The 13925-nt window shown below is 38.1% G+C and overlaps 2 protein-coding genes and 1 pseudogene across 4 annotated transcripts in view; 2 read left to right on the forward strand and 1 right to left on the reverse strand.

Annotated features, from left to right (window-relative positions):
• LOC122140127 (HHIP-like protein 1) overlaps positions 1 to 8082 on the reverse strand; it is a 351574-nt gene extending 343492 nt beyond the window's left edge. Inside the window, exon 1 of the mRNA XM_042742045.1 lies at positions 7894 to 8082. Coding sequence (XP_042597979.1) covers positions 7894 to 7980 — 87 coding nt within the window. The 5' untranslated portion in view covers positions 7981 to 8082. The remainder of the gene's footprint in view (positions 1 to 7893) is intronic.
• Positions 1 to 13925, forward strand: part of LOC109108078 (B-cell lymphoma/leukemia 11B-like) — a 392484-nt gene that overhangs the window by 255796 nt on the left and 122763 nt on the right. The window lies entirely within an intron of this gene.
• Positions 8795 to 13925, forward strand: part of LOC109108978 — a 34273-nt pseudogene continuing 29142 nt past the window's right edge.

Here is a 13925-nt window from a genome sequence, read left to right on the forward strand (position 1 = left end):
GTAATTTTCAGAGGGATGCCAGGATTGTAAAGGACTTGGCAGCGATAGGCTGGCACTTACCTATCGCGTGCATTGAATGCTCAGCATATCAATGACCTTGTTCAAGCAGAGCTGGAATTAAGCACACACAAAGACACCATTCTTGCAATGAGATACACTGGCGTCTACCCACATTTGGATAACAGGCTGATTTAAACTCCTGTCGGATGTAGATTTTCTAGAGCAAGCAACCTCTGTTTTTTTTAAAACAAAACCTTGATGTTTAAACTGTGAACAACATTATACTCAAGATAAAAATAGGTGCTTAAATTGTACGCATGTGAAAAGAAAACAAAACACTTTTGCACTCAGTTTTTAAATTTATATTGCCATATGATAAAATTGTGTGTATTCTGTTAATAGGGAGTCAAGCTTTACTATAAACTCTTCAGGTGATTTGTAAAGAGAGAAAAAAAGTCTAGGCCCACGCGAGGAATCGAACTCGCGACCCAGGGTTTTACCAGACCAGTGCTCTAAAAACCACGGAGCTATTGAGCCAACTTTCCGTTAGGCCCTCCTACCTAATGGCTAATAAAGTGTAAAAATCCGCATTGTACCTACGAAAAACACTAGAATTGTTATTTTATACATTACAAAGAAAATGTAATATTGTTTCTACGATATTTGTCTTGTATGTTATGATATATCTTATATACGTTTAATGTCGTTTTTTTTAAGCTGACAAATGTTTAGACAAACGAGCCCCTACTGAATTCACTCAACGACCTCAGCAAACCAAATGAATTTGCCTACAAAAAATTTCAACTAAACGTTACTTTACAGAAGAATGTTATCGTTTAGAGAAAATATTTAAAGTTGTCAGCTGTATCTACAAAAAATGAAAAAGAAAAAAAAAAAAACGCCTAGAACGGTCCCTCTGTAAGTACGTGCACCCTATTCCCCCCCCAACCATATTCACAACACAGCAATACCAAATTTTAAAGTTTAAAGGGATTGTACAAGATGGTTTATACTGGTACTTTGACAGATTATTACATGAATAACCATATTCCATATCACTATGGTATTTAAAATATAAAATACTATAATAAAAATTTAATACCCTTACTATAAATATACAAAGCAAAACTATCCAGGACCTCGCTCAAAAATTTTAAATGTTGTCATCATTTTACTCACCCTCAAGTTGTTCCAAACCTGTATGAGTTTATTTCTTCTGCTGAAACACAAAAAAAATATATTTTGAGAAATGCTTGGATAACCAAACAGTTGACAGTAGACATTGACTCAGACATTGCCATAGTTGTTGTTGTTGTTTTTTTTTGTTTTCCAATGGCAACTATTTTCATTTTTGGGTGTACTGTCCTTTAGGTTTGTACGTGGCTATACACGCTGTTTTGTTCATTATGTTTTGTGCTGGTGTAAAATAAATCACAACAAAACGTCATCATTTTCAAATTTATTTGTGAAATGAATGATGGTAAATTAACTGTTACAACAAGTTATGCAATGCCGTAACTTATTGATTAACAAAACTTTTATTGATTCAGACAAAAAGAAAACATCCACTAGGTTCCTATGAATTTGAGCATCAAACCCATGAACATGAATGCTTTGTTATGATAAAAATTAAACTCAAATATCACATGTTTATTATAGTCCATATGTTATTGCAGTTGGTAAAGATGAGGTTACCTAGTGTGCTACGACTACATAACAAACAAGCCTTGTTTCAGAACCTTTTTCACTCCAGGCCTGAATTTCCACACTATCACGCCTGTTCGTCTTCGTAGTGAGCGCAGTTGTGTGTGCCGATCCCAGCATGCTGACAGTCCCAAGAGAGTTTCCTCAGTTCCCTTCACACTGCACAATCATCCAGAATAATCTTCAGACTTTCAATCCCCTCCCCAAATTCAGCGAACTTGGACGCCTTAAGTGCATGGTGGAACCCCAGCTGCCGGCAAACCACCATCGGCATTTCTTGGTGTTTCCATTTGGATCGTCACAAACGTCGTCCCCACATTCCCCATTAGCGTATACTTCCACCCTTCCCCGATCCCCCCGTCCGTCTTCATCCCCGCCACTCCCACACGGCTTATCTCACTGCTCCGTTGCTTGTGCTTGGTCCTTCCTGCGTTCTACCCTTCCTCTGCCTGGATGTCCTGAGGGGCTTGGGTGTAGTTTGGGTCGTGAATGGTGTGGGGGGTGATCTGCACGTTCCTGCTCTCTAAATATGTCCAGCAGCTCTTGAAGCCCAGTTCTTCTGAGCCAGTGTCAGGAGGTGTCCTCTGGATTTGAGATCTGGGAGCTATCGTGCTATTGTTTGGAACATGGACTCCTATTAGTGCCTGTTGAAAAAAGAGAAGCAATCAATGCTGTCATAGAGTGAAGCAGACTGAGTCTTAAAACCCAGAAAAAGAGTTGCCATTATTTTTGGGTTTCCATTATATCCCAAAGTGTGTGGGGGGTGGGCTAACTTCTGACGTGTGGGGCGGGGCCTACAAAAATACATAATTCCTGTAGCATTCTATTGCATCCCTTAACCAAAAAAAGTAGTATACTTCAAGTTTATTTTTTTAAGTATATTAAGTAAAGTTTCAAGTATATTTTAAGTATACTTTATGTAGCACGTATACAAACTGTATTAAAAAACAGGGTTCAGTAGTATACTCGTAAGTTAAGTGTACTTTTGCAGTACTCATTGGGAACTAATTAATTGGCCCACTTTCTAGTAATATAAAAAGTATACTTTTTTAAGTATACTTTAAGTATAACAGTAGCAAAACTTTGAGTACACAACCTCCGTTTACCTCTATGTTTGTAGTTTTTGTACTCAAATTATAACTAAAAGTGAACTTATAGGTATACTGAACAGTTTACTAATTAAATACTTTTGTACACTTTGAAGTTGTACCTCTCAGTAAACTACTAGTTTAGTAGTTTTATACTGCAAGTATAACTCATAAGTTTTCTTCTTTAAGTGAACTTGACATCATACTTTTAGTATACGACTATAGTCCCTATATAGGTTTTACTTTGTCCTATATTTTGTTATATGAATATCTGAACATACAAACCACAGCCAAAACAGTATCTGTTGTTATTTAACACAAAAACATTTAATTCTAGCTTCATGCATTCTGTTTTTTAAACACTTTACTTTAACGTAGATGGAGTAAAAAAATAAAGAAATAACATTTACAACAAAAAAGCTGAAAAAAGACTATGAATTGGATTCAGAATGATAATCAAAACATAGATGGAGTTCGATCAAGCACCCAAAGCTTGGACTGTAATTATTACCATCATCATCAGTCCGACATTTTATTCCATAATGTTTACAGTTTTGATGCTCGTTTTCATGTCAGTATGATTGTGCTTAGATTACATTCTTAGTATCTGTTGTTTTCTTTTTTTTCTTAACTTGTGTTTTTTTGGAAATTCTGCTACAGTAAGATGTGTACTAGCGCCCCCCCCCAACGTATAACAATTGAAAACAGGATTCTAGGAGCACAAGTATAGCTCAAATATATTTTAGACTTTATGAAAGTATAAGTCAAGTATACTTAAATGTCATTTAAGTAGTATATTTCTGAGAAGTACATAAAGCCCATTTCTGAGAAGTACATAAAAAGTAAACTAAAAGCATCACTTTCCTATTTTTCCGTTTAAAAGAAGTATACTAATAGCACACTTGGAATAAACCTTTCTTTTTCGTAAGGGAGATTTGGCCAGAACCATGAAATATTTTGAGCACATAGCTTAATGGCAAAACACAATTTTATTCCCCTTTCCTAGATTTCTAGATTTCTAAAAAAGGCAGCCAACTTACTTTGTTCCTTTTGGCTCGAATGGTATAAGATTGCTCCTAACACGAACCTGAAATGAGGCTCATAGTGACATTTTCCTGGGGGTGCACGTCTGTAATAAAGAAAAGGAGATGCATGGCGTAGAAATGTAATTGTGCTTTAAATGATATTTCTGGGTTCAGTTGGACAATCATTTGTAGCCAATAATGTTGTTTTACCACCGGAATTTAGTTATCAACTTGTCTCTTGTCAGAAGTAAAACATCCAGGGTTATGTAGTAAATGGGGCCCAATTTTTTGGAGGATTTATAAAACATTCATTGTAATAATAGAACTTAATACATCGTTAAAAACCTTGTATTAATTGAGCTGTAAAGCAGTTCTTCTTGACCATTTTTATGGTTGTTTTAGGTGTAACGTTGTCACAGTGTAGCTGTAAAAGTGAGAGATAAGATTTACCAACAGAAAGTAAAATTTTTTTCAATAGAAAAGCTAAAGTAAATTTTCAGACTTAAATCATCGTTAATATGCCTATATTTTATAATGTTCTTGTGGCCTAGCTATACTTTAAAAAAAAAAGAAGTGTTATAAAACATTTATAGATTGGCCCCTTTCCGCTTCATTTGTAAGTGTTTCACCTATTACCCCCGATTTTCGTTTCCTTCTCTTTTTGCTTTCTTTCTAAGAAGCGGTAGGAACAATTCAAAACTAAGTGTGAGTAGCTTGGCCAGCTTGATTGTAATCTACGTCAGAGAGCGAAAGATAGATTACAAGCTGCACGTATTGCTGCCAACACAAGCTCTTTTCATCTTTTTAGAGTAAAAGTCTGTTAAGAGGCAACACAAGTGATCTTGCACCAGCCATGAGACTACCTCATGAAATCATAAAAAATAAATACCTTGAGGGATCAGCAATCTGTTACACCAACACCTGTCGGAGATGTTTGCACTTGGTATTTCCGGTGGACATAAAATAGAGTTCACCTGGTCACACAAAAAAACAAGTTAAGATTCACATTAAATTACTGATCAAATAACTATAAACTTTCTAGTCCTTAAAATAAACAGTTATTATTCACCTAGGAGGCGCTAGTGACTAATTTTTTGCAGCATATATCAGTAAGCATTAAAAAGGAACATATAGCCTTTCTAAGTTACATTACCTGCTTCAATCCTCTGCAAACGTATTATGATGTATGTGATAGTAATTGTTAATGAGCCCTCGAACAGAAACAATCAGACCCACACCCATGCAAAATCTCACTGTATTCCCAATTGCGAGTGTTTCTGTTTTCCTAGTAAAAACTCAGCTCAGGCGTCTGATGAAAAATGCATAACAGCTTCATGTTTGTCATTTTGAAAAATATAATTAGTTATGACCTAAGAATAAGAAGTACTCACAACAACAATACACTAATGGTTCAGCTCATTGATGAAATATCATTACAATAAAAATAACTGTTTTCGATGTTTTTTAATCAAGTAGTTCATCCCTGTAATGGCAAGAGCTGAACAAAGCTATCAGGATATTTAATGGCACTGAATGCTGGTTTTTGATTATAATGACCTCAAACTTTCGAACGTGGCAGTTACGTACATACATTACATAGCATTTTTCATTACTTACCCCCTCATGAAGTCTCCAAATATGTACATGGGCCATTTAAAATTGGTATTTTCCACAGGCCTCTGTAAACATATCACCCTGTGACAGATTTACTCATTTTGTGTGGATATGCGTAAATCGGAAGAACATCATCTAGAAGTAAAAGAATTCATAATGTTAAAAGAATTTAGGGGTGTTGAAAACAATACGTTTTCAAGCATCACGAGGAATTTTGAAGGACTGACATTGGGGAGCAACTGTTTTCCCCACCCTAAGGAGCTGTTGGACACAGAGTTTTTTTGTGTCATAAACAAAGAGAAGCCCACTCTATTTTTGCTCTCCAGCCATAATTTTCCGGCCCTTCTCCACAATGTCTACTTCCTCATACTTATTCTCGGCCCACATCCCCACAGAAGATTCGTCCTTTTCCTTCCTTGGTGTTCGGATATCCTCTGTCTACCGAGCACCTCAACATGTTCCTCACCCCATAGGCAAACAAAACATACACCCTCTCCTCTGGCCGAGCCTTGAGGTTCAATGCCCAACAGGATTTGTCCAGTGGGAATTCTATACAGTGGCCCTCTGTCGTCGTGTCATCTACATCAATTCGCAGAAACCTTTCCCGAAAGGGCCAGATCTAGCAGTTACCATATAGATAAGAAGATGGAAAAGATTTATAGGACATCTGTCCTTCTTGTTACCAACACTGAATTGATGAGTTGATGTGTACCGAACAACTTACTTGTTTCTGTACGTGTGCAAGTTTCATTTCCGGATTTCTCCCAAATGGAACTCCTGCCATTCCAACCATCCCCAGTAAAGATGTATAAGTATCCAGTCATCAGCGAAGAGAAGTTGTCCACCTCTTATGATTAAGAAGCAGGCTCATCTATCTCCCAAAATATTATGACGGGACATGAAAACACAGGGAGTATGGAACACTATTAACTCAAAACATGAAAGCATAGGGTCCAAGCAAAACGGCTCACCGGATCTGAAACATGGTCAACGCACGGTCATATCCGTAGACGAGATACGGAACTCACTTGTACGGATTCTCCTCGCAAATCCCACCATCAACCAGAGTAGTAAACATACAGCATTCCCATTGTAATTTAAGTTGGGGTTGATGAAAGGTGAGTCCCAACAAGTCCTCTTCATATCACCTTCCCATGGAGATGGTCAGCACAGCCTTTGTGCTGGTTAGAAAGGGCTTTTACCAGCTTTGATCGATCTGGAAAGGTATACCCAGGACCACGGCCAACGTTGTTCAGCGATGAAACACCTGTTGCGTGCCATCATTGGCGTGAACCATGGGCAAGCGGATTTCTGGGTGGTGGCGACGGGGGGTTTGCAACCGTCCTCCACACACAGCTGCAAGCAGCCTGTCCGAGTCTGCTGCGGTGTCACGGCCCAGCTATCATTTGTGGTCAACGGTTCACGGTTGCTCAGAAGATGAGGAATAGCAGTAATCCCCGGTTCATCCAGCTGCGAGGGGTACTGAACAAGTCCTGCGCTGTGGTCATGCTGCAAGTTCTGAAAGCCGTGGATCGTCAGACAAACAAGGTTAGGAACGGATCTGCAACTTGGACCTGGAAATTGAGAGCAGTAGTCCGGCAGAGTCCCGCAGGTATGGTCCGTCACGGCGTGTTGCGGGTCCTCGGCATCAAAAAGATGAGTCAGGCGTATGGAGAGCATTCCTCCGGGTGAAACAAGAGAAACCAGGAGAAAGTGAGGGATTGTTAACTGATCATCAGCGATGGCCTCAAGCAAAATGGATGTGACAAATCAGTCTGCTACTCTGAGAAACCACCAACCCCTATAACTACTTAAAAAAGTCCCCAGAAAAAAAAGCATTTGCCAGACAGTTTTGACTGTTTACGAAGTGTGTTTATTGATCTTGGATTCATTAAAATTAGTAGAACAAGGTAAGAAGACATTTATTTTAAAGAATAACCTTAAAATGTTATTTATGAATATATCTTTTCATAAAGGAACCATAAACAAAAGTTTTTGGTTTCCATAGTTTTTTTTTTTTTTTTTTTTTTTACATTTATGTTTAAAGTTTTATTACAGGCATAATTATAAGACAATGAAGTGTTTTCCTGTTTTAGCTATGCTCTTATGTGTTCATTTAAATGGACTGTGCATGTATATGTGGTTTGTAATTATTTCTGGTTCAGATTTTTTGTTCATATTGGCCAAGAAGCGGTTTTCCTCCTGTGCATTACTAGTGACTCATTTGGCCTCGCACCAAACAACACGGTGTTTCAACCATAACGTCTCAACTCACTGGCAACGACCTGGCAGGCAGACTGTTGTACACCAATCGTTTACAATTTAATGGCTGCCAAAACTGCGGGTACGTGTTGAGGACGCGAACGTGGTTCGAGTTACATTTACCCAGCAACAAGAAGAACTGACCAAACTCACATTTGTTTTTTTAAAAAAAGAAATGCAGTTGACCAAACTTAGCCTACCTGACAGAGCAGATCCTGGACGTACGCTGCACAGTTGGAATACCCATAATAATCGAAGTTATCCATTATCCGATAATATTTTGCCATCAGCTCTTGGTCTCTGGCATAGTCACAGCAGCCCAAGATTTATACATTTGACAGAACTGAAGTTCTTGTTGAGGCTGAAAGGGAGGTTTAAAATCCAAACACTGCGGATTGCAGGAAATGCAGGGTGCGATCCAAAACGCCAACAAATAAAAACAAAATAAACGGCGATTGCCATATCCGCCGAAAAACATCGCAAAAAGTACACATAGCGCTCAAATACCTGGCGCCCAACTTCAGATACATGGAAGTTAAAGTTGTGCAATGGCGAGGATACTCAGTGTGTGTCCTCACTGATTTATGTAGTCGTGCACTTTGCACCGATTTTAAATCATTCAACCATTTCCAAACAAAATTCACTTCTTATTTGCTGTGTAGCGACCCTCGAAACACTAATCGCGATCGGTTGGACCTGTAATCATACTAACCATCTCCTCCATGTTTTTTTGAGTTACAAGACGTGTCTGACAAACCTGAGCAGATGTGAGACAAAAACCCAGCAATTCTCCGAACTGTAACACTGTCTGGCCATGTCTAAGTGTGTTATGCGCCCCAGGAGTTTACCATAGAAACGAAAAAAAAAAAAAAAACCGGGTTAACAGGTCGACTGGTTTTAGTTTAGCCCGTTAACCCACCCGACATTTTATCTCTAGTAGTAGGCCCTCGTCACTTAACATAATCTTCAACACACGGCTTAACTGATTTTAACGCAACGTATGTTCGGTGGCTGGGACGTGAAAGTAAAGAACAAAGTCAACTTCTGCTGAAAGTGTCTGCTTTTATATCATTTGAATTATATTTGGTGTATTGAGCTTTCATGTCAGGTCAGATTAACACTGACATAGCCTATTTGAAGAGGAAACAGTAATGGATTCATTGCTACGGTTGTTGTTATTTATATGGCTACAGAAACCAAACAAAGTCAGTCTCAATAGCAAAATGAGGATTAAAGTGTGAAACACTAGCGTCACACTGTGCGAAAATAAAACAATAACCTTTGTTCCATCTGTTCTTGCTGTTATGCATGAAATTTACCAGTAATATTGTCAAACACTTGCATCCCCTCACTTTGGTACTCGTGGTCTGTTGAAATAAGGCTTTACTTCCTTCGCTGTTTGGTGCAATAATTCTGCTATTGTTTTATGTATTATCTAATAAAAAGTTCCTAAATCTTTTTGTCTGACCTAATTAAAACCCAGTATAGTGCAACACATGTTCTATGACTACTTACTTAGGACGTTTTCCAGAAAGGTGCCTTAGGCTGTTTATTACAAAAGAGCAACCACTTTTGTTCTGTTCTCGCAACCCCAAGTACTAGGTATCCCCAGACAACCACCAGTATGCGAAAGATGATTGTATTAAGTTTTTAATATCTAGAATGACCATGCATACGCGAAGCTTCAGATCTGCTTGTAATCAGTTGCTGTGTAAATGATTAAGGGTTTCAAGCTCTCTGACTGACGTTTTAACCCCTGTATTGGAAACTTTTCAGAAACAAAAATAGCAGCTAAGTAGCTTGCATGCTGGTTAATGGGCTTGTTAATTGTGCAGTGGGCGTCTGTTCTCTTATATATTTTGTGATGAGATAATGGAATCAGATTATCGAAAGCTAGTATTTCCCATATTATGTGTTGGTGTCCACAGGTTTTTTTTTTTTACAATTTTTTTTTTTTTTTACAATTTGTTTGCATAGAATTGTAATGTCTAGGTTCTTGTGAAAGGTTTTAATTTATGAATGTTTTCTGCGGGGGTAAGTTCCAGCCATAATATTGTGTTTTGTAAGAGTCTGTCAGCAGTTCTTAAGCGATTCCAGCTGATTTAATGAAATGCGTGTTTTCATAACATTACAGATGTGAGCACTGAGTAATTTTGAGCCACAAGATGGCCGATGTGTTCACAGTTCATTTTGTAACGCGAGATTAAGTGGGACCTGCTTTTTTAGGCTTGTAGTGATTGCAGATCAATTTGATATTTAAATTACTCATACATGCATTCCTTTGTTCACCATTACAGGACGGTATTAACACAGGAATAGGCAATTTTCGGATGTTGCTGTATTCTTTAATATCTTTAATATTGTCTAAAAAATATGTCAAAAATGTTAACAAAGTTATTATTAACGAAATTAAGCCCAATTTGAAATGCTCGCTGAAAGCTGGGGTGGCTACATTTTTGTAAACTACATTTACCATGAAGATTATGAACTGCTATCGGAAGCAGAAATATTTAGGCCTACTGATTCCTATTGGGCTGAAACATGCCTAACACACTTTTGCTTTTTTTCAACCCCTATCATTTGTCATTCACACATCTCAAGTGGTGCAATCAAGCACTTGTTATGCTATATAATACCACTTCAGTTAAATTCTTTCTTTCAATTTATCAGAAACAGCCAAACAAGTTGTCCTCAGTCTCAAAATACTGTTTTTAGTGGCAGTCTTTGTCTAATGTTTCCCCAGTGTTATGTTCTTATTTTATCACAATATATTTTCCATAATACAGTTTTAAAAGGTATTTTAACTACACATTTTGACCCGTATACATTTTTAACCGTACCAGGACAAAAAGCGTGAAATTTGAAAGCAGCTCAAAGGTGAATTCCAAGTCGTGCCCACGCCCCCTATAGGAAGAGGTAGTGACATTAGCAGCCCACTGCGGCGAAAGCGTCGCGTACAGCGCTGACCTCAACTGAACACTGAGCTGAAGCGCAACGACAGGCGCAGTTTCTCACCATTCATCTGCCTCAGATGTTGGATGCGCGGCCGGAGAGTCACATCACTGGGCACAGTGTCAGAAAGAGGAGATTCTAGCTTAAATAAATATGAAATAACGACAGAAGGGGAATTTATATCTAAAGCGGGGTCGTAGTGTTTCCTCATCTGGGTCAGCTACGTGAGTTTTTTTTTCGTTGAAGAGTTCGGCTTTCTCGCCCTTCGAAAAACTGGATTAATTTTAATTATGGAGTTTATATATTACTCCGCGCTACGTTTTCGCAAAGGGATGATTTTAAAAAAACCGTGACCAGATCTCTCGCGCGTCAGTCCACTTTTAACAACAGGAATATGGCAAAAAAATATTATAGACGTCCCAAGGGATGATTTAAGTAAGATATCGGATGAAGAACTGCTTAAATGTAGCAAAGAGGAGCTGCTTAGGAGACTCCGGAAAGTGGATAGTGAAAAGATTAACTTGATGGTGGAACACGGGAACATGATGAAGACGTCAACCGGAGATTACAAGTGCATCTCCACGAAATACGGAGCTTGAGAAGGAGGTCAAACCAGAAACTGCAAGAAGACAACCAGGAGCTTAGAGAAACTGTGCTGTTTCTTGGATGATGATCGGCAGAAAGGGAAGAAGCTGTCCCGGGAATGGCAGAGATTTGGCAGGTACACTGCCAGTGTTATGTTGAAGGGTTGGTGTGATTCCAGCAAAAACTGAAAGATCTAGAAACCAACCAGGAGAGTGTGATGAAAGAGAATGTGGAGCTGAAGGAGATCATCCTCATGTTAGATGACGAGCGGAATGGAGCCGGATCCAGGAGCTCCATAGACAGCCAGTCCAGTCTGACCAATCTGAACGGAGGTTCTGCTACTGTGAGGGATGTTGGAAGACGGTAGCAGTACCTCTAAGCACGGGCAGTGCTGGAAGCCCTGATCACCACCACAAGCCCATATTCACAAACCTTCAGAGGGAAAGATAATGTCTATCAGGATGTCTATGGATGATCTATCAACCAACCATCTTCTCAGAAGCATACCGAATGGGCTCAATGGTGAGTTTTGGCACTTGAATTAATAGTTTAGTAATGGAAAGCATCCCACATTTTCTCCAAAATGATGGTTATTTAGCAGATCCTGTGCATGAAGAAAGTTTTTTCACCCCTGAAAGTAATACAAAAAGAGAAGTAAAAAACAAATCTGTAATCAAGAATTTGAAATAATGAAAGTCATTCATATTTCATGACTAATTTACACAAAATCTACTTTTCTTAATGTATATGTTCTTTTCAGTTATCACTTTCGACAGATGGACTTGCAAAACAAATGCCTAAAATACTTTTCTGGTGCCCTTTTAACATTGAACATTTTATATGCAATGTGTTGCATTGGCATCCAAATATAGAAAAGGAGGCTCACCGTTTTGCCAGTGAGTAACATGCAAGAGATTGAGACTTCTATTGGTTTCTAGGGAAACCACTGATTATACAGGCAGTTTGTGGCTTCAGGTTTTCCTTGTGACAGTATTAACACATGGTTAACTAATTGCTTCAGCCCATGAAGTCAGGTCTAATGTGGGTTTAATACTCTCTTCTTGGCCAGTTCTGTCAATACTTTCAATACTTTATACTTCATTCGGTGGTAACAGACATTTCCATTCACAAATGGCTGAGAAAAAAATATGTACATTGATCATTAGAGCAGTCTATAAGTTCTCCAGTCTTCACTGTAATGTTTTTCCTTCAGAAATCAGTCTAATATTTTGATTTGGTGTGTTCAAGAATACTATTGTTTTTTATGAAAACAGCGCTTAGTATGTTTTGTGGAAGTTGTGATACATGGTAATAAAATAATTACTGACCCCCAAATGGTAGTGTGTAATTCAACTAATACATATATTTTTTTTGTGGATAAATACATACATTGCTGTCTTTGTTTTAGTCAGAGTATATTACATAGATTCTTCCTTTCTGTTTTTTACTTTCTGTTCTGTCTTTAATGCCACTAACCTGTAACGCTATAGAGGGTGTGTATCTGTCACAAGTGCCTGAAGGTGCTATTACTTCGTGTACTTTGTGTATTGTTTACTTTTGATTTGCATGCATGGACTGTCTGATACCAAATGATCTGGCATCATAGCATCACATTGGTTGTACGTCATATAGCTACATTTCCTGGTTACGTTGTTTTTAGTTTCATCCTTTTGAATCACATGTCCCAGTGCAGCTTGGTTTTATTCCTTTTAATTCACGGCTACTTATATATTGCTTTCCCCTTTTCAGCCTCTCAGACTCAGTGGTGTTGTACTCAGAGGAAACTGATGGTTGATATTTGTATAATTTTCAAGTTTAGCAGAGGTTTATATCTTAAATGCCTTATTAATGAGGAATGCTACCATGCAATTTAATACAAAGTTTCAAAATCTATCTGGTAGGTACAAGCTATGTTTTATGTGCCTAGCTTGCATGTTTATTTTTGGTATAAAAGAAGAGTAGAATCTGTGCATCTGCTAAGAACATGAATGTATTGCAATAAAAGTGCACATTAGACACATTCACTCACTCAGCAGGCCAGGTCTATTCCATCAGCAAAAATTTCACTCTAACAGTAGGGTTCTTAACTTGTTCCCCCGCCACCACATGACAGGAGATTGATGACAAAGCTTACCTCTAGTGCGGCACGTAGCTGTAGCAGAAAAATGTCTGTTATTTACTGCTGATAGTGTCAGCTAGAAGAGCCCTGGCGTTGATAAAGAATGCTTTTTTTTTTATGGCTGTTTTAGACATTCTCAAAACAAGTGTTTTTTGATGTGAGTAGATATTCAAAATGATTTTTTTTTTTATAAAAATTTGATATTTTTTATTATTCAGTGTTATAGAACATTGGTTTTCTTGCTTCTGCTATTTATTTTCAGACTTTCATGCACTTTTAGATAGAGACCTTTGCTTGCACTTGTCTTTAGATGCCTGTCATCTGACCAGCGCATACCAGGCTTTTCATCTGATTATTCAGTGATCCTTAGTTTGTCTCCACCTCCAACCTTTGTCCCATCTTGACATGCCATGCACTCATAAAAATAAACAGTGCTTAAAGGTTCTTCACAGCGATGCCATAGAAGAACCATTTTTGGTCTACAAATTAACCATTTAGTCAAAGGTTCTTTAAAGAAGCATCTCTTTCTTACCTTTATGCAACCCATTTAGACCATTTAAGATTATTTTATGGCAT

This window comes from Cyprinus carpio, chromosome B17, assembly GCF_018340385.1.
Source record: "Cyprinus carpio isolate SPL01 chromosome B17, ASM1834038v1, whole genome shotgun sequence".
Classification (NCBI taxonomy): domain Eukaryota; kingdom Metazoa; phylum Chordata; class Actinopteri; order Cypriniformes; family Cyprinidae; genus Cyprinus; species Cyprinus carpio.